We start from the raw sequence: 23889 nt of genomic DNA, 5'->3' as shown, positions 1-23889 counted from the left end.
TCCGGTTGCTAAGAAACAGCGCAGGGCTCGCTCGTGTTCTCGTTTTCCTCTCGCGAGACGGCGCAAGGCCCTTCCCGCTCTTTTCTGGCCGGCGTGTGAGGACGCGGCAGAGGCGCGGAGGGCGCAGCCATGGGCCGTTTGGAGGTGCTGCTTGTGGAGAACTTTAAGTCGTGGCGGGGCCGCCAGGTCATAGGCCCCTTCAGGAGGTTCACCTGCATCATTGGCCCCAACGGCTCCGGTAACGTCCCCACCTGCCGCGGTCGTCCGGGCCTCTTCCCGCCTGAGGGGACGTGAGGGTGGCCTCGCGGCCTGGACTCGGGCTCGACCCTCGCTATCCACCCCGGGGACGGGGGATGGGGTGGGAGGCGACCCTCAGACTCCGCCCAGGGCGGGTTGGAGGTGGCAGGGCGTTGCTTGCCGTCCACCCTCGGTTGACACTAGCCCTCGGCCCCGGACCCCCGGCCCTCGGACAACACCCCCAGGGGCCTGAGCCTCGGCCCCGGACCCCCGGCCCGCGGACAACACCCCCAGGGGCCTGAGCCTCGGCCCCGGACCCCCGGCCCGCGGACAACACCCCCAGGGGCCAGAGCCTCGCCCTCGGCCCCGGACCCCCGGCCCTCGAACAACACCCCCAGGGGCCAGAGCCTCGCCCTCGGCCCCGGACCCCCGGCCCGCGGACAACACCCCCAGGGGCCTGAGCCTCGGCCCCGGACCCCCGGCCCGCGGACAACACCCCCAGGGGCCAGAGCCTCGGCCCCGGACCCCCGGCCCTCGGACAACACCCCCAGGGGCCAGACCCCCGCCCTGCCCCCCCCCGCCCGAGAGGTTCCACCCTGGACCCTCCTCTCCTACCCCCGCCCTGCCCCCCCCGTGGGCTTCTTCGGCCCTCAGCTTTGGTCGCCTCTCCTGTCCATCCCCTTCCCTTTCTCGTCCAAAAAGATTAAGTGGGAGCGAGATCGGGAGGAAGTCATTGGTTCCGAGGAGCCCGAACAACCATTTGGATCCAAGGAGGCCTCGCAGGAATATTGTGAAAATGGCCGCGTTTGTTGAGCTTGCTCCTGAGTTCCTGGCCCCGCTCTTTTTGTTTAATCCTCACAAATGGCTGTGATCCCCATTTTACAGTGCAGAAAACTGAGGTTCAGAGGGGCCAGATGAGTTTCCAAGGTTGCCCAGTAAGGGGCAGAGTCTGAACTGGAGTTGGGGCCTGGCCAGGCTCCCTTTGGCTCCATGATGGGAAACTGGGGTAACGAGCAGGGCAGGTGGAGCAGGGCCTGAAAGGATCGTGACCTGGAGAGCCTTCTGAAACCTGGAGTCTCCCGTTTGGCTCTCTTAGCCCAGCTTTCCTTTCTTAGCCTCAGTAAATCAATCTATTTGACAGACGTGAACAGGACACTTGAATGTGTGCTTTCCCCGCACACCAAATCTGGAATATAATTACTGTGAAACTATTGTGAAATTTCTGTCGCCTTATAAAAACAGCTGCTGTTGAAGGTTTTCTTTTGCACTTAGTATATGCGAAAGAATACCTGAGCTTAGATGCATTCACGTATTTGAAGATTTCCTTGCCTCTTCTGTGTAATATATTTCCTCATTTTCATTTTATTCTGTTATCGGAAAACATTGAAAAAATAATTACTGGAATCACTCCTGCACTGGTACCCTAACTAATCTTCTCCACTCTTTTATTGGGAAGTTGCTGAGCCCACCACCAGGGGATTTTCACCTTTTAACTGGTGATTATGTGAAGGGTTGCTCAGTTACATTTTGCAACTCCAAACAGTGCAATACTTGGAATGAGTATCTGCGCAGACTCTTGAACATCGTTTAGTCCACTTGAACTATTTGCCCATTACCATTCAAGATCCTGTGAAAATGGTGCTTTGAACTTGTTTAACCTAGTGCCAAACGAGTTTCAAAATAATATTATTTCTTTTCCTAATTTAAAAATACTTTTTGTGATTAACAACATATCTTAACGTGATTGTGAAAATGCCTTTACAAATCCTCTTGCTCTCCCTAGATCCACATGCCCTGGAAGCTCAACTCCCCTCTAGAGAATCACTGGTATCCTAGAGACTATGCTTAGAACCGGGTAAAGCCATTGTGGATCATTTCAGCAGTGTCTTCAATACCATCTGTCCACAACAGAAATTTCTGGTTTACTTATTTTTCAATTTTGCCTAAAGTGTTAACATTCTTTTTGCTATATGAAGGCCCAAACTCAATATAGTACTTATCCATGACCGATTTAATGGATGATATTCTATTTGTGTTCATTTGAGCACTTGTTGGTAGATCATCATTTTTAAAAATCTTACAGAATTACTGGCACATTCAGATAGAATTTGTTAAACCAATTGATAATTTCCCATCATGCTCATTTCCTGTTATACTTTAATTTAGTTAGTCATACTTTTTGTAATAATTTTCTATTGTCACTGCCTGCCAAAACTTGACATGTTCTCATTTGTTTGTTTTTATCTATTTATTTTTTAATTTTTTTACATTTTCAATTTTTTGGCCACGCCACATGGCACGTGGGATCTCAGTTTCCCAACCAGGGATTGAACCCACACCCCCTGCATTGGAAGCATGGAGTCTTAACCACTGGACCACCAGGGAAGTCCCTTGTTTGTTTTCAATAAAATCTAATTTGGGGCTTTTTATAGGTAGCAGAAATTTTTCATTTTAAATTTTAACATTCGTGTTTTCCACTCAGATGCAGCAAATAAATGGTTGTTGCCTATATATAATGTTAGGAGCAAAAGAAGGTGTGTAGATTAAGACAGCTCCTGCTCTGAAGGTATAGGGAGTATAAGAAAATGACACATTAATTGAAATAGAAAGCCAGATAACACTGTTTATGAAACTTTAAACAAGAAAAATACAACATCTGATTTGGGGAGTTTTGAGCAGGAAGAGGTGAAGATTAGGAAAGGTTTTCTAGAGGAGTTGGCATTTGACCTGGGCTCAAAGCATAAAGAGTATTTTTCCAGGGGTTTGTGAAAGTCTATTTGTGGGGCAAGTAATAGTCCAAATTGGCCAGAATATAGTGCATATTTAGGGAAGTTGTGGGATATAATGGAATTCTGTTGGATAAGTCCTTGCCAGAGTGAAGAGTTTATATTTAACTTTCTGGAAAAAAAAGTTAGACTTTGAAGGATTTTTATCAGTGAACTACCACAAGGGTGCCTGCGTCTATCTAAGGCCATCCTCTCCACTTGTGCTTTGGATCCTGTGCCCTCCTCAGTGCTTTGCTTTTGTAATTATTATCTTTCTCTCTTGAATTGTATCTTTCTCCCTTATTGGATAATTTTCATTGGCATAAATACATACATGCCTTATGAACACTCTCAGGACATCGAGGATCAGTTGATGTGTGAAAAGCAAGTATAGTACAATGTTAATTATAGAATTTAGTGGTGAATATATGGATTTTTACTATGAAATTCTTTCAACTTCCTTGTATGTTTGAAAATTTTATGATGAAATGCTTGGGGGGAAATCCCTTGAACCTAACTGTCTCCTTAGGCTATTGCCCCATTTTTTTTTTTTTTATCAGTACAGCAAAACTCTCTGAAACCATTGTCTGTAGTTCCATTCTCTTCTCAGCCGCCTTGATTCAGTTCTCAGCCTCAAAGTCTACTGAAATGACACTTCTCTAGGTCACTGTTGAGCTATATCTTATAAAAGTCAGCGGTTATTCCCTGTCCTCATCCTGTTTGACATTTCAGCAGTATTTCATTCATTTAAAAGTAATTGAGTGCCTACTGTGTGTCATGCACTGTTCTAGCTTGTTGAGGATTCATCAGTGAACATGATATAAAAATTCCTGCCTGTATAGAACTGACATTCAAGTGCAGAGAGACAGACAACAAACTAAATATGAAAAGTATATAGAATATTAAAGTGTTAAGGGTTTTTTGTTTATTTTTTATAAATTTATTTATTTTTGGCTGCGTTGGGTCTTTGTTGCTGTGTGCGGGCTTTTCTCTAGTTGCGGCGAGCAGGGGCTGCTCTTCGTTGCAGTGCGCAGGCTTCTCACTGCGGTGGCTTCTCTTGTTGCGGAGCACGGGCTCTAGGCACACGGGATTCAGTAGTTGCAGCCCGTGGGCTCAGTAGTTGTGGCTCCCGGGCTCTAGAGCACAGGCTCAGTAGCTGTGGCGCACGGGCTTACTTGCTCCGCGGCATGTGGGATCTTCCCGGCCCAGGGCTCAAACCCGTGTCCCATGCGTTGGCAGGCGGATTCTTAAACACTGCGCCACCACGGAAGCCCCTAAAGTGTTAAGTTTTAAAGAGAAACAAGGGAGGGGAATAGTAAATGCTGGGGGTGTTTTAAAAGAAGTTGGTCATGGGAAGGCCTTGCTGTCAAGGAGGCAAGGTAGACCACATTTCATCTCTCCCTCCTTTCCCCAGGTGGTCTTATCCAGTCCCATCCTTAAGCTACTGACTTTCCAAATTATATTTCCAGCCTATAATATTTAGCATTTAGTTTCCTATTTCTAGTAGCCACCTAAAACAATATAATCAGGAAGAGTAGTTAATTTCCTCTCCCCCACCACTACCAAACAACAAACCTGTTCCTTCTTAGGTCTTTACCAGCTCAGTAAAGGGCACAATTTACTCATTTATTCAGACAGAAAGCCAGAGTAATTCTTGATTCCTCCTTTTACCTTCTACACCCCGCTTTCCTCATCCAGTCGCCTATAAATCTTAATGACTCTACCTCTGAAATGCATCCAGAATCCAATTGTTTCTTGCCACTCTTCACTATTACAGTTGAAGCTGCTAGAGCTCTCATTTGGACTATCGCTATAATCTCCTAACAGGTCCTTCTGCTTCCTTTTTTGTCTCTGTGCAGTGCATTCTCACTGCACTTGGAGTAACATCCATATTTCTTACCATGATCCACAAAGCCCTTTATAATTTGACCCCTGTATGTTTCTCTTCTCAAATATTCTCTTCCTCCACATTTACTGTTCTCTGGTCAGAATTGCTTTTCTAGCTTTCCTTACACAGGCCAAGCTCATTGCTATTTCTGGGTTTTAGCATTTTCTGTTCCTTGGACTTAGAATGCCTTTCTCACAGGGTTTCATATGGCTGCTACCTTAATAAATTCTCCATCATCCTTGATAAATTCTCCCTGTCACAGCCAATACATTACCCATCATTCCAGTCCTGCCTCCTTAATAACCTTGTCCTCTTCCCTCTGTTGCCGCTGCTATCACTTTATTTCACACTCATCATTTCTTCCTTGGATTAATGCAGTCACCTTTTAGCTAAGTTCCCAACCTCTGGTCTTACCCTACTTTAATCCATGTGGCACACTGCTGCCACAGTAATCTTCATTTGTTCCTTCAAGAAAGAAGATTCATTTTAGTTTTTTGAGGAAAAGGCATTTGACAAAATTCACTATCCATTTCCATCAATAGTTTTTTTCCAGATGGTGTGATTTTTCAGGTGATTTTTAAAATACTTTTCTGTTTTCCAAAACCCTACATTGAATGGTTTACTGTTTTAATCAGGATAAAAATGTTATTTTAAAAAAACATTTTAGATAATCCAGAATGGCAGCTGAATTCTTAAAAATAATATTTTATTATTGCAAAAGCACTATATATGAATTGTAAAAAATTAGAAAATAAACGAGTAAAAAAGTAAAAACATATTCCCACAATCCAGACAGTACTATTGTAATACCTTAGGACATGTCCATGTAGATCTTTTTCCTTGCAAACTTTTTTTTTAATGAAAATGAGGTTATACAATACATACTGTTGTATAACTCACTCTTTTCAGACAATTATCCTCACCTTTCTTAGTGCATTTCATCTGATGCACAGCTCAAATTCACATTTCCTCAGTTTACTCCATAGTGTTCTTTGACCAAACCATTTTCCATCCCAGAATCACATATTGCATCTGATTGTTATATCCCTTAGATCTCTATTAATTTAGCATAGTTCTTTTTTTAATTTATAACAGACTCATTGAAAAGGTTGAAAACGTTTTTCCATAGAATGTTTAGATGTGTCTGATTGCTTCCTTATGATGTAGTTTAGTTTGTTCCTCTATCCCCTCTATTTTTTTGAACTGGAAGATGTCTAAAAAGTTGATGGTTTGAAATTAAAGATTTTTGGCTAGACTTCATTTTAGGTGCTAGTGTGTACTTCACATTACCTTATATCACATAATATCTGGTGATGCTAAGATTGACCCCTGGATTAGGGTGGTGACAGTGATCTCTCCCTTATACAGTTAGCTGTAACCTTTCTCTCTAGCCTAGTGTTCTAGTGTTTCTTTGGCATTATACAAATATTCTCTATCAACCATTTACCCAAATGGTTTTAATGCCAATTAATAATCTTGCCTGAGCCAGTATTTCATTCAGGTTTGCAAAACCAGGTTTTTCTAATCCTGTCATGCTTTCTACATTCATTGGATGATATTCCCATATTTTAAAAAAAAGTTTTATTTCATTAATTGGGGTTATTTGATTAACGTAAAATGCAGTTTGCACTGTAAAATCAGAATAAATGCGTGCCCCTTTTAGTTGGTATTTTCAAAGAAAAGAGTTTTGGGGTTTTTTTTGCGGTATGCGGGCCTCTCACTGTTGTGGCCTCTCCTGTTGCGGGGCACAGGCTCCGGATGCGCAGGCTCAGCGGCCATGGCTCACGGGCCCAGCTGCTCCGCGGCATGTGGGATCTTCCCAGACCGGGGCACGAACCCGTGTCCCCTGCATCGGCAGGCGGACTCTTAACCACTGCGCCACCAGGGAAGCCCAGAAAAGAGTTTTAATAGGGCAAATAGTGAAAGTGAGTTTTTCTTTTTTTGTTGTTGGTATCATTATGGACACATGGATTTTGTTTTCACCTTTTATTTTATTTTATTTTTTTTGAATTTTATATTATTTACTTTTTTATACAGCAGGTTCTTATTAGTCATCAGTTTTATACACATCAGTGTATACATGTCAATCCCAATCGCCCAGTTCATCACACCACCACCACACCCCTCCACCGCCGCTTTACCCCCTTGGTGTCCATACGTTTGTTCTCTACATCTGTGTCTCAATTTCTGCCCTGCAGACCGTTTCATGTGTACCATTTTTCTAGGTTCCACATATATGCGTTAATATACGATATTTGTTTTTCTCTTTCTGACTTACTTCACTTTATATGACAGTCTCTAGATCCATCCACGTCTCAACAAGTGACCCCATTTCGTTCCTTTTTATGGGTGAGTAATATTCCATTGTATATATGTACCACATCTTCTTTATCCATTCTTCTGTTGATGGGCATTTAGGTTGCTTCCATGACCTGGCTATTGTAAACAGTGCTGCAATGAACATTGGGGTGCATGTGTCTTTTTGAATTATGGTTTTCTCTGGGTATATGCCCAGTAGTGGGATTGCTGGATCATATGGTAATTGTATTTTTAGTTTTCTAAGGAACCTCCATATTGTTCTCCATAGTGGCTGTATCAATTTACATTCCCACCAACAGTGCAAGAGGGTTCCCTTTTCTCCACACCCTCTCCAGCATATGTTGTTTGTACATTTTTTGATGAAGCCCATTCTAACTGGTGTGAGGTGATACCTCATTGTAGTTTTGATTTGCATTTCTCTAATAATTAGTGATGTTGAGCAGCTTTTCATGTGCTTCTTGGCCATCTGTATGTCTTCGTTGGAGAAATGTCTATTTAGGTCTTCTGCCCATTTTTGGATTGGGTTGTTTGGTTTTTTAATATGGAGCTGCGTGAGCTGTTTATATATTTTGGAGATTAATCCTTTGTCCTTTGTCCGTTGATTCGTTTGCAAACATTTTCTCCCATTCTGAGGGTTCTTTGTCTTGTTTATGATTTCCTTTGCTGTGCAAAAGCTTTGAAGTTTCATTAGGTCCCATTTGTTTATTTTTGTTTTTATTTCCACTACTCTAGGAGGTGGATCAAAAAAGATCTTGCTGTGAATTATGTCAAAGAGTGTTCTTCCTATGTTTTCCTCTAAGAGTTCTATAGTGTCCGGTCTTATATTTAGGTCTCTAATTCTTTTTGAGTTTATTTTTGTGTATGGTGTTAGGGAGTGTTCTAATTTCATTCTTTTACATGTAGCTGTCCAGTTTTCCCAGCACCTCTTATTGAAGGGACCGTCTTTTCTCCATTGTATATCCTTGCCTCCTTTGTCATAGATTAGTTGACCATAGGTGTATGGGTTTATCTCTGGGCTTTCTATCTTGTTCCATTGATCTGTGTTTCTGTTTTTGTGCCAGTACCATATTGTCTTGATTACTGTAGCTTTGTATAGTATAGTTTGAAGTCAGGGAGTCTGATTCCTCCAGCTCCATTTTTTTCCCTCAAGATTGCTTTGGCTATTCGGGGTCTTTTGTGTCTCCATACAAATTTTAAGAATTTTTTTGTTCTAGTTCCATAAAAAATGCCATTGGTAATTTGATAGGGATTGCATTGAATCTGTAGATTGCTTTGGGTAGTATAGTCATTTTCACAATATTGATTCTTCTGATCCAAGCACATGGTATATATCTCTCCATCTGTTGGTATCATCTTTAATTTCTTTCATCGGTGTCTTATAGTTTTCTGCATACAGGTCTTTTGTCTCCCTAGGTAGGTTTATTCCTAGGTATTTTATTCTTTTTGTTACAGTGGTAAATGGGAGTGTTTCCTTAATTTCTCTTTCAGATTTTTAATCATTTGTGTATAGGAATGCAAGAGATTTCTGTGCATTAATTTTGTATCCTGCAGCTTTACCAAATTCATTGATTAGCTCTAATCAATGGCATCTTTAGGATTCTCTATGTATAGTATCATGTCATCTGCAAACAGTGACAGTTTTACTTCTTCTTTTCCAATTTGTATTCCTTTTATTTCTTTTTCTTCTCTGATTGCCGTGGCTAGGATTTCCAAAACTATATTGAATAATAGTGGTGAGAGTAGACATCCTTGTCTTGTTCCTGATCTTAGAGGAAATGCTTTCAGTTTTTCACCATTGAGAATGATGTTTGCTGTGGGTTTGTAGTATATGACCTTTATTATGTTGAGGTAGGTTCCCTCTTTGCCCACTTTCTGGAGAGTTTTTATCATAAATGGGTGTTGAATTTTGTCAAAAGCTTTTTCTGCATCTATTGAGATGATCATATGGTTTTTATTCTTCAGTTTGTGAATATGGTGTATCACATTGATTGATTTGCATATATTGAAGAATCCTTGCATCCCTGGGATAAATCCCACTTGATCATGGTGTATGATCCTTTTAATGTGCTATTGGATTCTGTTTGCTAGTGTTTTGTTGAGGATTTTTGCATCTATATTCATCAGTGATATTGGTCTGTAATTTTCTTTTTTTGTCATATCTTTGTCTGGTTTTGGTATTAGGGTGATGGTGGCCTCATAGAATGAGTTTGGGAGTTCCTCTGCAATTTTTTGGAAGAGTTTGAGAAGGATGGGTGTTAGCTCTTCTTTAAATGTTTGATAGAATTCACCTGTGAAGCCATCTGGTCCTGGACTTTTGTTTGTTGGAAGATTTTTAATCACAGTTTCAATTTCATTACTTGTGATTGGTCTGTTCATATTTTCTATTTCTTCCCGGTTCAGTCTTGGAAGGTTATACCTTTCTAAGAATTTGTCCATTTCTTCTAGGTTGTCCATTTTATTGGCATAGAGTTGCTTGTAGTAGTCTCTTAGGATGCTTTGTATTTCTGCGGTGTCTGTTGTAACTTCTCCTTTTTCATTTCTAATTTTATTGATTTGAGTCCTCTCCCTCTTTTTCTTGATGAGTCTGGCTAAAAGTTTATCAATTTTGTTTATCTTCTCAAAGAACCAGCTTTTCGTTTTATTGATCTTTGCTATTGTTTTCTTTGTTTCTATTTCATTTATTTCTGCTCTGATCTTTATGATTTCTTTCCTTCTGCTAACTTTGGGTTTTGTTTGTTCTTCTTTCTCTGGTTCCTTTAGGTGTAAGGGTAGATTGTTTATTTGAGATTTTTCTTGTTTCTTGAGGTAGGCTTGTATAGCTATAAACTTCCCTCTTAGAACTGCTTTTGCTGCATCCCATAGGTTTTGGATCATCATGTTTTCATTGTCATTTGTCTCTAGGTATTTTTTGATTTCCTCTTTGATTTCTTCAGTGATCTCTTGGTTATTTAGTAACGTATTGTTTAGCCTCCATGTGTTTGTGTTTTTTACGTTTTTTTCCCTGTAATTCATTTCCAATCTCATAGTGTTGTGGTCAGAAAAGATGCTTGATATGATTTCAATTTTCTTAAATTTACTGAGGCTTGAATTGTGACCCAAGATATGATATGTCCTGGAGAATGTTCTGTGCGCACTTGAGAAGAAAGTGTAATCTGCTGTTTTTGGATGGAATGTCATAAATATCAGTTAAATCTATCTGGTCTATTGTGTCATTTAAAGCTTCTGTTTCCTTATTTATTTTCATTTTGGATGATCTGTCCATTGGTATAAGTGAGGTTTTAAAGTCCCCTACTATTATTGTGTTGCTGTCGATTTCCTCTTTTATAGCTGTTAGCAGTTGCCTTATGTATTGAGGTGCTCCTATGTTGGGTGCATATATATTTATAATTGTTATATCTTCTTCTTGGATTGATCCCTTGATCATTATGTAGTGTTCTTCCTTGTCTCTTGTAACATTCTTTAAAGTCTATTTTATCTGATATGAGTATTGCTACTCCAGCTTTCTTTTGATTTCCATTTGCGTGGAATATCTTTTTCCATCCCCTCACTTTCAGTCTGTATGTGTCCCTAGGTCTGAAGTGGGTCTCTTGTAGACAGCATATATATGCTGTCTTGTTTTTTTATCCATTCAGCAAGCCTGTGTCTTTTAGTTGGAGCATTTAATCCATTCATGTTTAAGGTAATTATCGATACATATGTTCCTAAGATGATTTTCTTAATTGTTTTGGGTTTGTTTCTGTAGGTCCTTTTCTTCTCTTGTGTTTCCCACTTAGAGAAGTTCCTTTAGCATTTGTTGTAGAGCTGCTTTCGTGGTGCTGAATTCTCTTAGCTTTTGCTTGTCTGTAAAACTTTTGATTTCTCCATTGAATCTGAATGAGATCCTTGCCAGGTAGAGTTATCTTGGTTGTAGGTTCTTGCCTGTCATCACTTTAAGTATATCATGCTTCTTCCTTCTGGCTTGTAGAGTTTCTGCTGAGAAATCAGCTGTTAACCTTATGGGAGTTCCCTTGTATGTTATTTGTTGTATTTCCCTTGCTGCTTTCAATAATTTTTCTTTGTCTTTAATTTTTGCCATAATTTTTGTCAATTTGAGTACTATGTGTCTTGGCATGTTTCTCCTTGGGTTTATCCTGTATGGGACTCTCTGTGCTTCCTGGACTTGGGTGGCTATTTCCTTTCCCATGTTAGGGAAGTTTTCAACTATAATCTCTTCAAATATTTTCTCAGGTCCTTTCTCTCTCTCTTCTCCTTCTGCGACCCTATAATGTGAATGTTGTTGCGTTTAATGTTGTCCCAGAGGTCTCTTATGCTGTCTTCATTTCTTGTCATTCTTTTTTCTTTATTCTGTTCCGCAGCAGTGAATTCCACCATTCTGTCTTCCAGGTCACCTATCTGTTCTTCTGCCTCAGTTATTCTGCTATTGATTCCTTCTAGTGTAGTTTTCATTTCAGTTATTGTATTGTTCATCTCTGTTTGTTTGTTCTTTAATTCTTCTAGGTCTTTGTTAAACATTTCTTGCATCTTCTTGATCTTTGCCTCCATTCTTTTTCCGAGGTCCTGGATCATCTTCACTATCATTATTCTGAATTCTTTTTCTGGAAGGTTGCCTATCTCCACTTCATTTAGTTGTTTTTCTGGGGTTTTATCTTGTTCCTTCATCTGGTACATAGCCCTCTGCCTTTTCATCTTGTCTATCTTTCTGTGAATGTGGTTTTTGTTCCACAGGCTGCAGGATTGTAGTTGTTCTTGCTTCTGCTGTCTTCACCTTTCTTTTAAATCCTATTATTTTTCTCTCTGGTCATCTATGCAACATTCCATTTCTGAGTCTAGAGCAGGGGTCAGCAAACTATTTCTGAACTTGGCACAGCTTAATCAGGCATTGAAGAGCTTCCCAAGTGATCCTCCCTTTCTTGCTGCCTGCTCAGCTGAAGACACTCATTTTGCTTCACAGATGTATTCGCTTCTGTCCTACTCTTGAGCAAGGAGAAGCAGAGAAAACTGAGCAGCTCACAAGGTGGATACTGTTAAAAAAGAAAAAAAAAAGGACACCTAGATTTTCATTGGTGCAGTGTGTTTTGTTTTGTTTTTTTATAAATTTATTTATTTTTAGCTGTGTTGGGTCGTCATTGCTGTGCGCAGGCTTTCTCTAGTTGTGGTGAGTGCAGGCTACTCTTTGTTGCAGTGTGCAGGCTTCTCATTGTCGTGGCTTCTCTTGTTGCGGAGCACGGGCTCTAGGCACACAGGCTTCAGTAGTTGTGGCATGTGGGCTCAGTAGTTGTGGCTTGCGGGCTCTAGCCCTCGGGCTCAGTAGTTGTGGCGCATGGGCTTAGTTGCTCTGCGGCATGTGGGATCTTCCTGAGCCAGGGCTCGAACCCGTGTCCTTTGCATTGGCAGGCAGGTTCTTAACCACTGTGCCACCAGGGAAGCCCAGTACACTGTGTTTTTAATCCACCAAAATCATTCTTTTTGATGCTCAGATTTTCATAACTTTAATCAGTGGGAGCTCCTTCAAGCTGCCTCCTGTGTCCTTTGGTCATGACCTCATTAATATTTGAAAGCTTCCTTGCTTTCTAACGTAAGATGTCCCAGTTTTCAGGCTTATCTTCAGTTTTCTCTGCCTCAGACTTGGAATTAGCCACTTCTCCAATGATTTCTGGTTTTTTTTAGAAGTTAAGGTATTAAAGACCGCCATCTGGGAAGTAGAATATTCAGTGCCTTTGGGTAACAGTGGTTCTGGGTCATTTCAGAGGATGGGGCTAGAAAATGCATAAAGTGCTTTTTCAGATTTGTTCTTTTTTTTTATAATAACAGCTTTATTGAAATGTCATTTACATATCATAAAATTCATCCTTTTAAAGTGTACACTTCAGTGATGTTTAGTATATTCATAGAGTTGTATAACCATCATCACTATCTAATTCTAGAATATTTTCATTATCCCAAACAGAAACCTTGTACCCATTAGTAATCATTCCCCATTATCTCCTCTCTACCCAGTCCCTGGCAACCACTAATCTACTTTCTGTCACTATGGATTTGCCTGTTCTGGACATTTCATATAAATGGAATCATACAATATGTGGCGGTTTGTGTCTGGCTTTACATTTCCATTGTCAATGAATAAGGGTTCAGATTTCTCCACATCTTCACCAGCAGTTGTTTGTTATTGTTTGTGTGATTTCTTTTAGCCATCCTAGTTGATGTGAAGTGATATTTCATTATAGTTTTGATTTGCTTTTTCCTAATTACTAATATGATTTTGAACATCTTTTCATGTTACAGTAATTTTTAAAATTTGAGTTCATGCTGATATTTTTCCATTCACTTTAAAAAAAATTAATTAATTAATTAGGCTGCATTGGGTCTTCGTTGCTGTGCGCAGGCTTTCTCTAGTTGTGGCAAGCAGGGGCTACTCTTCGTTGTGGTGCGCGGGCTTCTCATTGCAGTGGCTTCTCTTGTTGCGGAGCACGGGTGCTCTAGGTGCGTGGGCTCAGTAGTTGTGGCTCGTGGGCTCTAGAGTGCAGGCTCAGTAGTTGTGGCGCACGGGCTTAGTTGCTCCACGGCATGTGGGATCTTCCCGGAGCAGGGCTCGAACCCGTGTCCCCTGCATTGGCAGGTGGATTCTTAACCACTGCACCACCAGGGAAGTCCCTCCATTCACTTTTAACTGTGTTTTCACTGTTGCTTGCTTTTTGTCATTGTGAATATTTTTTCTTACTCTGAAAATCTTATTTCCTAATATGACTAATATAATTACTTATTTGCTTTAACTTAAAATATAAAGAAAACTGTCTTAAACCACCATAACATTATAAATGATAAAGCAACTGAAGGAAATTTGAAATTCCTTTGTACTTCATTTTGGTTCTTAGAATGGATCCTACTAAGAACGTACAGTCAGAATTCTGTGATCTGAAGTCCCTTGAAATAAATCATTTCTCAGTATGCCTGTGTTACCAATTTAATATTCAGTTAAGTTTACTTGTTTGTGATTGTTTTCATTTATGGGATTTTTTCAATTTAGGTTTTTTTTTTAAAAATCAGGAATGCATATACATACTTTAAAGGTCAAAACTCTATGGAAAAGTATACACAGAAATCTTGCTTCTACCCCTGCTCCCTGTATCTGTCAGGGTCCCAACAGGAAACAAGTGGCACACTCAAATTAGGACAGTTTGAGGAAGATTTATTTACAAAGGGACTAATTACAAAGGTGTGGGAGGGCTGTAGAGGAATCCCAATGAATAGAGGGATCACACGGCTAGCAGCAGTGGAGCTGCTGCCACCCCAAGGCTCAGAGAGGAAGGAACCCACAAGGAGCTTCAAAAAGCCAGTGACCTGGTGTTGAAGGGCACAGCAAGTTAGAAGCCACCCTACAGAGGAAAATAGGGAAGTAAATACCCTGACCTCACTCTTTTCCCTTCTTCCCTCCTGCCAGGGCTCTCCATTGGCCAAATCCAACTAGAAGCTCAAAGGCATGAGAGCTTGTGGATAAAGGCAGAAGCAGGGTGAGGCAAACAGAAGGGGTCCAACTCAGTTTCTGTGTCCCGCTCTTCTTCACCTTCTATACATAACCATTAATTTCTTGATTATCCTTCAGTGTTTCTTTATGCAAATGCTAGGAAATATGTGTGTATTGTTATTCCCAACCCCACACTTTTTCTTTAAGTAAAAGTTCGTATTTGGTTTTTTGCTATATATGCTGTTATGTACTTTTCTTTTTTCATTTCCCACTTCCTCTTCTGTCCTCTTGTTGCTGTGTAATTCTCCATTGTGTGGCTACATAGTTATTTCAAGTGGTCCTTTAATTTTTGGACACTTAAGTTGTTTCCAATCTACTTCTGTTAGAAATGACTTATAATTGTATAATTGTGTATTTGCCGTTGTGTAGTTTTGCACGTGTATCAGGGAGATAGATTTCCAGAAGTGGAATTGCTGGTTCAAGAGCTAAGTTATAATTTAGTAGCTATTGCCAAATCACCCCCATAGTGGTTGTACCATTTTGTGCCCCCAACAGTCGTTTAACGAGGGGTCCTGTTTAAGAATGTGTTTTCAAAATTTTGGATTTTGTAAGTGAGTCTAGTAAGTGAGAAATGGTGGTCAAAACAGTTTTAATTTACATTTCTCTTATCATGACTGAGCTCAAGTGTCTTTTCATATGGTTAAGGGCCTTTTGTATTTCTGTTTCTCTGAATTGCCCTTTTATGTTCTTTGCCCATTTTTCTGGTGGGTTGTTATCTTAGAAATCCTTATAAAATGTATCTGAAAACGTCACTGCTATTCCTAAAATCCTTTATGGCTTCAAATAATCTTCAGCATGAAGTTTATTTCTCTCATCATTTCCAACCTTGTAAGCTTTGCTCCACCTCTGTATTATTACTTACCCTTTTCTCACTGGAATGGTCCCTTGCTTTCCCATTTGTACTAATGATCAAGCTATCATCTTTTCCTGGAGTGGTTATGTTTACCTTCAGCCCTGCCTCCCCAAACTTCTACTTACTCTTTAAAACTTAGCCCAGGATTATCTCCTGCAGAGTCTACTCAGAGTCTCCAGTCGTTAGTGCTTCTCTTAAATGCTTCATAGTTCTTTGTGTTAATTTTATCTTAGAACTTACTATAGTAAGTTATAATTTCCTCCTTTTAGTGGGAAGAGTATAGATTTTGGAATCAGACGCCTAACCCCAAAACATGATTTGTTTGACTTTGAGCCTCTGCTTTTTTACTTATGAAATGCAAATTAAATATCTATCTCATAGGATTATTGCAAAGACTGAATAAAATAATAGATGTGGAGTGTCTGGCACAAAATGGGGTTCAATAAAAATTGATCATATTCCCCACTGTAAGTACCTTAGGGGAAAATTCTACATACTGTTTCTTTTTAGCCTGAGTACTTAGGAGAATGCCTGATTAATAGGTGTTCTATAAATGTTTGTAGAATGAATGAATGCATTTGAAGAGGCAAGAGAGTGAAGGTTGAGTCCAGCTAGGAGGCTTTTGGGAGCAAGGAGTACTTAAATAACTAGAAGGATGGTAAAGAAGGAGCAGATTGGAAGAGATATGCAGAGCTGAAATCAAAAAGGAACTTATGGGACTTCCCTGGTGGCGCAGTGGTTGAGAGTCTGCCTGCTAATGCAGGGGACACAGGTTTGAGCCCTGGTCTGGGAGGATCCCACATGCCGCGGAGCAACTAGGCCCGTGAGCCACAACTACTGAGCCTGCGCGTCTGGAGCCTGTGCTCTGCAACAAGAGAGGCCGCGATAGTGAGAGGCCCATGCACCGCGATGAAGAGTGGCCCCCGCTTGCCACAACTAGAGAAAGCCGTCGCACAGAAACGAAGACCCAACACGCAAAAATAAATAAATTAATTAATTAAAAAAAAAGGACTTACCAGCTGTTGCTAAGAGGGCAAATGAGTGGCAAATATTGAGGTTTTGAGATGGGAGAGTGATACTGTAATTTTTATGTCTTTGAATATTTGGTTCATCTTCATCAAGTGATGATAGTCTAAAAGGTAACTCTTCCAGAATTATTATTTTCCTGATATTGGTTTTGAATTATTTATAGCAGAGGTTCCTGCTCTGACCATTACAAAACTTAACTTGGTTCATTAATTCATTCATTTTTGCCAACAGGTGGTTGTTAAGCTAGGCACTTAACAAATGTTTCCTGACCATCCTATCTGAAGTTACCTCTCCCAGTTACCCTCTATTTCATCACTCAGTTTGTTTCCTCATGATACTTATAATATATAATTCTTTTTTGTTTATTGTTTGACTTTCTTAATAGATTATAACATTCATTAGACAGAGTTGTATCTCTCTTGTTCTTTTACTGTATCCTTATGACCTAGCACACAAAAGAATTAATGTAATGAATGAATTTGGATGGGGAAGTGTTTATTTTAGGCAGACTTTCAATAAGGATTGACCAAAACCAGTTTCTGTTTAATTCTGTTACTGTCAGACTTAATAATTCAATTGTTCGTTTGGTCCTATATATGTAACCATCTTACAATAGCTCTCAATCTGCAGATTATCAGTTAACCCAAAAAAGCCATGTTTCATACCTGTTAGTTAACTGAGACTTAGTTAAATACATTTGCAGCATTTTTAACCACTTCTAGTTCTTTTTAGAAAGATCATGAACTTCTAAAACTAAGCCATATTTCCAGTGATTGGCAGTATTCTCTTGTTTATGTTACTTTCCCTGCTTTGGGCACTAGAAATTTAAACTGCTTGTGGATATGAGGGAACGAATGTGAAAAAGAAAGAAAATTACGTACAGATGGTAGTAGCTGAAATGACATTGCACCTTGGAAATTGTCTTAAACTATCGGCTCATGGTTGGAGAACAGTTTGCCATTTGAGTTGGGAGTCCCCAAGACTACCCCCAGTTTCACTAGGAGGACTCCCAGGACTCAGCATATAGTTGTACCCAGGACTGTTACTCATAACAGCAAAAGGAAACAAAGCAAACTCAGCAAAGGGAAAAGGCACATGAGGAACTCTGAGGAAACCAGGTGCAAGGTTCCATGAATCCTCCCCCAGTGGAGTCACACAGGACAGGCTTAATTCCTCCAGCAACGAGTTGTGACAACACATTGTGAGATGTTGTTTACCAAAGAACCTCATTAAAGACTCAACCCCTAGGGTTTTTATTGGGAAATGGTCACATAAGCACCTCTGCCTAGCACATACCAAAATTCCAGACCCCTACAAAGAAAGCAAGTATTCAGCATAAATCATATTGTTTATATAAACAGTTTAGGCACAGTGCAACATTCTTATCAGAAAGTGGTGGAAACCCTCACAGAATCCAAATCCCAATCCCATGATGCCAGCTAACCTTGTAAGCAGGACTTTCAGTAGATAGCAAGCTTGGACATGCTATATAACTTTTCTGCACTACCAACACATACCAATCATAAATGTTCTAGCAACCCTAGTCTAGCCTTTGGGAAAATCCTGGAGGTAGCCATTTTTTAAAAATATGTGACACTTAAAATTTATAAAGTGGGGATAACTGAAATTCAGAGAAGTTAAGTGATTTGCCATGGTATGATACTTAATAGCGGGAGAGAGCTGGGGCTTAGATCCATGTATAGATCCTTACATTTAGATAACTTAATACTCTACCATAGCTACATAGAAACCAGTTATCTACATAAAATTGTTCCGTCACATGCCTTTTGAATACAAAAAAGACAGTACTATTTAGATACGTGTATTGGCCCTTGGTAGCCCGGTTTCTTTGGCTCTGGGCAAGGTTTTTCATCATTAAGAATAAATAACTTTTTCTCTCCTTCCCCAGGAAAATCTAATGTAATGGATGCACTTAGTTTTGTAATGGGAGAAAAAATAGCTAATTTAAGAGTGAAAACTATTCAAGAACTTATTCATGGAGCACATATTGGAAAACCTGTTTCTTCTTCTGCAAGTGTAAAAATTGTATACGTGGAAGAAAGTGGAGAAGAGAAAACATTTGCAAGGACTATCCGAGGTATTTTTTTATCTTGGGTAGCAAGTAATAGAACCTGTTTGATTCTACACCGGACTTTTCTTTAAGCAGACATATTTATTCAAATTCCCCTACTGTCAAGTAGCATTTTTCTCCCTGGTTATTCCGTTAAAATGAAGGAGGGAGTCTACCTCAAAGACAGTGATGTCATAAAAGTCCTTCCTGAGGTTCTTTGTTTACGTTTATCTCTGGTTTTCCTAGTGATGAACTAACTAAATGCGTATTTTTGGTTTGTTTAGAAAGTTTTTCCTACCACCAAAAAGCAAATTGTGTGAAATATTTGACTTTGTATTTTGTTATGATTTATTCATGAATCCCTGTATTTCCTGAGTAAACAAGATTGAGAGTTATGTATATATATTTTTTCTATTTATGTGGGAGTTTACAGAGCCTCTGTAAGTAGACGTTTCTTGGTTTTGTTTTTTGTTGTTTTCAGTCTGCCACTACAACATGGTTCTAATGTTCTAATGTATAAATACTCTTATTAACTTTCCTCAACTTCAATCACAGATAATTTTAGAAATACTTATTATTATGTACATATACCTTAGTGCATAATTTAAGTATTTCACCACTTTATCACTTAGATATTTTCATTGGTTAGTTTTCTCACTTTCTTGGAGTTTTTTAATCAAAAATCTCCATCTCAGTCAGAGTCCCTAGCTTACTCTATTTACTTAATAAACCATCATAAATTTATTTTTTCCCATCTTTATTGAGGTATAATTGACAAATAAAAATTGTATATGTTCAAATTGTATAACTTGATGTTTTAATATACATTGTGAAATAATCACCACAATCAAGCTAATTAACATATGTATCACCTCACACGGTTACTATTTTCTGTGTGTGTGTGAACACTTAAGATCTACCCTCCTAGCAAATTTGAACTATACTATACAGTATTGTTAACCATAGTCACATTGCTATACTTAGATCTCCAGAACTTACTCATCTTGCATAAGTGAAACTTTGTACCCCTTGACCCGCATCTCCCCATTTCCCCCTCCCCCAAGCCCCTGGCAACCACCATTCTTCTCTCTGCTTCTATGAGTTTAACTGTTTTAGATTCCACATATAGATGAGATCATTCAATACTTGTCTTTCTGTATGTGGCTTATTTCACTACCATAATGTCCTCCAGGTTCATCCATGATGTCACAAATGGCAGGATTTCCTTCTTTTTTAAGGCTGAATAATATTCCTACATTTTCTGTATCCAGCCATCCATTGAAAGACATTTAGGTTGTTTCCATATCTTAGTTATTGTGAATAATGTTGCAATGAACATAGGAGTGCAAATAACTCTTCAAGGTACAGATTTCATTTTTTTTGTATATATGCTCAGAAGTGGGATTGTTGGCTCATAAGGTAGTTCTATTTTTAATTCTTTTAGGAATCTTCATACTGTTTTCCATAGTGACTGTACCAATTTATATTCCCACCAACAATAGTCAAGGGTTCCCTTTTCTTCACATCCTACCAACACTTGTCTTTTGTCTTTTTGATTCTAATAGGTGTGAGGTGATATCTCATTCTGGTTTTGATTTGCATTTTGCTGGTGATTCCTACTATTGAGCACCCTTTAACATAGCTGTTTGCCATCTGTATGTCAACTTTTGAGAAATATCTATTCAGGTTCTTTGCCCATTTTTAAATTGGGTTATTTGGTTTTTTGTTGTTGAGTTATATGAATTCCTTATTCATTTTGGATATTAACCCCTGTCAGATAAGTGGTTCCAAAATATTTTCTCCCATTCTGTAGGTTACCTTTTGCACTCTGTTGATTGATTCCCTTGCTGTGTAGAAGCTTTTCAGTTTGATACAATTCCACTTGTCTATTTTTGCTTTTGTTGCTTGTGCTTTTGGTATCATATCCAAAAAAATCGTTGCCCAGAGCAATGTCAGGAAGCTTTTTCCCTATGTTTTCTCTTAGTAGTTTCATAGTTTCAGGTATTACATTTAAGTCTTTAATCCATTTTGAGTTAATTTTTGTGTATGGTGTCCATTTTGTATAAGGGTCCAATTTTATTCTTCTGCATGTGGATATCCAGTTTTCCCAACACTATTTATTGAAGAGACTGTCTTTTCCCCATTGTGTGTTCTTGGCACCTTTGTTGAAGATCAGTTAACTATAGATGCTTAGATTTCTTTCTGGTCTCTCTATTCTATTCCATTGTTCTGTATGTTTTTATGACAATACCACACTGCTTTGATTACTGTGGCTTTGTAATGTAACTTCAGATCAGGAAGTGTGATGCCTCCAGCTTTGTTCTTCTTCCCAGCTCATCTGTCTTAGTCCATTATTATAATAAGATACCACAGACTTCTTAGCTTATAAACTATAGAAAGTTATTTCTCACAGTTCTGGGGACTAAAAATACAAGCTTAGGGTGCCAGCATGGTTGGATGAAGGCTCTCTTCTGTGCAGACTTTTCATTGTATCCTCACATGTGGATGAGACTAGGGAGCCTTGTAGGATCTTTTTATAAGCACACTAATACCATTCATGAGGGCTCCTCTGTCATGACCTAATCACCTCCCAAAGGCCTCACCTTCTAACACCATCACCTTTGGGGTTAGGATTTCATCATATGAATTTAGTGGGGACACAAACATTCAGACCATTCCAGCATCCTATTTAAAATTGCAATGCCTCTTTCTCCTACACAGAGACTACCACACCCCCTTCCTACCTCTACTTTACTCCTTAGCACTTAACACTTCCTCGCATGATAGTCATTTTACTTACATATCTCATTTTTGTCTGTCTCCATTATTAGGATATAAGCTCCTTGAGGTCAGACATCTGTTATGTTCACCGCTGTAGAGCACTCCTTGGCATGTAGTAGACACTCAATATTTGTTGACTGATTAAATGCATTTATTAACATGTATATTATTGCATAACTGGCTATTTCAGTAAGAAAAAAATTTTATTAAGCTTTCAGTAGTTGTTGATATATGTCTGGTATTTATACTTCCTATAACAGCCTTTATTCTTTTATTTTAGGGGGATGCTCAGAATATTGTTTTAATGATAGTCCTGTGAGTCGTTCTGCTTATATCACAGAGTTAGAAAAGATAGGCATAATAGTCAAAGCACGGAACTGTCTAGTTTTTCAGGTAAATAGCTTGTAGTATTTTATTTTATTCATGATTTTGAAAATATATCATTATATTTTATATGTTGGTGTGCTTAACTATTTTTAAAAGGGAACTGTGGAGTCAATTTCACTGAAAAAACCCAAAGAAAGAACGCAGTTTTTTGAGGAAATCAGCACTTCAGGAGAGCTTATAGGAGAGTATGAGGAAAAGAAAAGAAAGTTACAGAAAGCCGAAGAAGATGCACAGTTTAATTTTAATAAGAAAAAAAATGTAGCTGCAGAGCGTAAACATGCAAAATTAGAGAAGGAAGAGGTAAGGTGTCATGATGTAACTAATTAAGTGTTGGATACAAAAACTTTGTGTTAGAATTGTAGGTATTGGTGTGGGGTTACTAAAAAGATTCTTTTAATAACATAAGACAAATAAAGCCCATTATTCATCAGAGATAAACTTTTTGATGTATTTTCCACTGTTCGGGTTTTTTCTCCCAAATAGGCAGGACAACCTGCACTGCAAAGATGTCTGATTTTCCCAACTAAAATTAAACTTGAGGGATTTATATCTTACATTGCAGAGGCTCTCAAACTTTTGGATCTTGTCCTCTTATACTTTAAAAATTATTGAGGACCCCAAAGAGTTTCTGTTCATGTGGGTTGTGTCTATTTATATGTATTGTATTTAAAATTAAAACTGAGACATTTAAAAAATATATTTTAATGATTAGTGTAAAAATAATAATAAACTCATTTCATATTAACATAAGTAACATATTTTTATGAAAAATAACTGAGTTTTCTAAAACCAAATAATTAGAAGAGTGGTATTGTTTTACCTTTTTATAATCTCCTTAATATCTGGCTTAATAGAAGACAGATGAATTCTCATATCTGCTTCTGTATTAAATCTTATTTGTGTTAAGACCTAGCAGCTTTACCCTCCATTGGCTTTTACAGCATCAGTGCAGATGTCAACACAGTGAAAAAGGCAAATAAAATCTGAGTATTATTATGAAACTAGTTTTGACCTCAGGGGTTTCGTTAAAGAGTGAAACTGTAAAACTCTAGGAGGCCATAGCCACACTTTGTGAATGCCATTCTGTGGTAGTTCTTTCTTTTTTTTAAAAAAAATTAATTAATTAATTTTTTGCCTGCGTTGGGTCTTCGTTGCTGCGCTCAGGCTTTCTCTAGTTGTGGCGAGCGGGGGCTACTCTGCGTTGCAGTGCGCAGGCTTCTCTTGCTGTGGGGCAAGGGCTCAAGGTGCGTGGGCTTCAATAGTTGTGGCTCGTGGGGTTAGTTGCTCCGCGGCATGTGGGCGCTTCCTGGACCAGGGCTCAAACCCGTGTCCCCTGCATTAGCAGGCGGATTCCCAACCACTGCGCCACCAGGAAAGTCCCTCTGTGGTAGTTCTTGGTGCCCTTCACAATGTCTAATGTAGTGCCTTGTATATTGTTGATAACTGTTTGCCTTTAGAGTAATCTTTTTCAAATACAAATCAGATTTTGTCTTGCATAAAATCTCTTCGAGAGCAGTGCTTCCTATTGCACTGAGAATCTAGTCTCCCTTTCCAGCCTGCTGATCTGCCCCTTGTTCACCGCTGAAGCTTTAACTTCCTCTACTCTCCTACCACACTGACCTTTATTATTTATTGGAAACACCATGCTCCCTTCTATCCTGGAGCTTTTGCTATTTCCTCTCCCTAGATAGTTGTACACCTGATTTTTACATGGCTGGTACTCTCATTCAAGTTTTCATAAAAAAGCCATTTACTCAGGCAGGCATTTGCTGTCCACGCCCCCAATCTAAATTAGCATCCCTTCCCTGGTACTATTGCATTACTCTATTTTGTTTCTTTTGTAGCATTTTTTTTTTAAGATTTATTATTTATTTATTTTGGCTGCACCGAGTCTTAGTTGCGGCATGTAGGATCTTTTTTTTTTTTTAAGCTGTGGCACGTGGACTTCTTAGTTGCGGCATGCATTCGGAATCTAGTTCCCCGACCAGAGATCGAACCTGAGCCCCCTGCATTGGGAGCATGGAGTCTTACCCACTG

At 39.2% G+C, this 23889-nt stretch overlaps 1 protein-coding gene across 1 annotated transcript in view; it reads left to right on the top strand.

The window, feature by feature from the left end:
* Positions 1-129: 129 nt before the first annotated feature.
* SMC1B (structural maintenance of chromosomes 1B) overlaps positions 130-23889 on the top strand; it is a gene marked incomplete at both ends in the record, with an annotated part of 85736 nt that continues 61976 nt past the window's right edge. The window contains 4 exons of the mRNA XM_082850476.1: positions 130-238; positions 18523-18711; positions 21746-21858; positions 21949-22152. Coding sequence (XP_082706602.1) covers positions 130-238; positions 18523-18711; positions 21746-21858; positions 21949-22152 — 615 coding nt within the window. The remainder of the gene's footprint in view (positions 239-18522; positions 18712-21745; positions 21859-21948; positions 22153-23889) is intronic.

Source organism: Leucopleurus acutus, assembly GCF_964270905.1.
Source record: "Leucopleurus acutus genome assembly, chromosome: 11".
Classification (NCBI taxonomy): Eukaryota; Metazoa; Chordata; class Mammalia; order Artiodactyla; family Delphinidae; genus Leucopleurus; species Leucopleurus acutus.
Note: the sequence above shows the minus strand (reverse complement) of the source record. Positions and strands in the feature narration are given on the sequence as shown.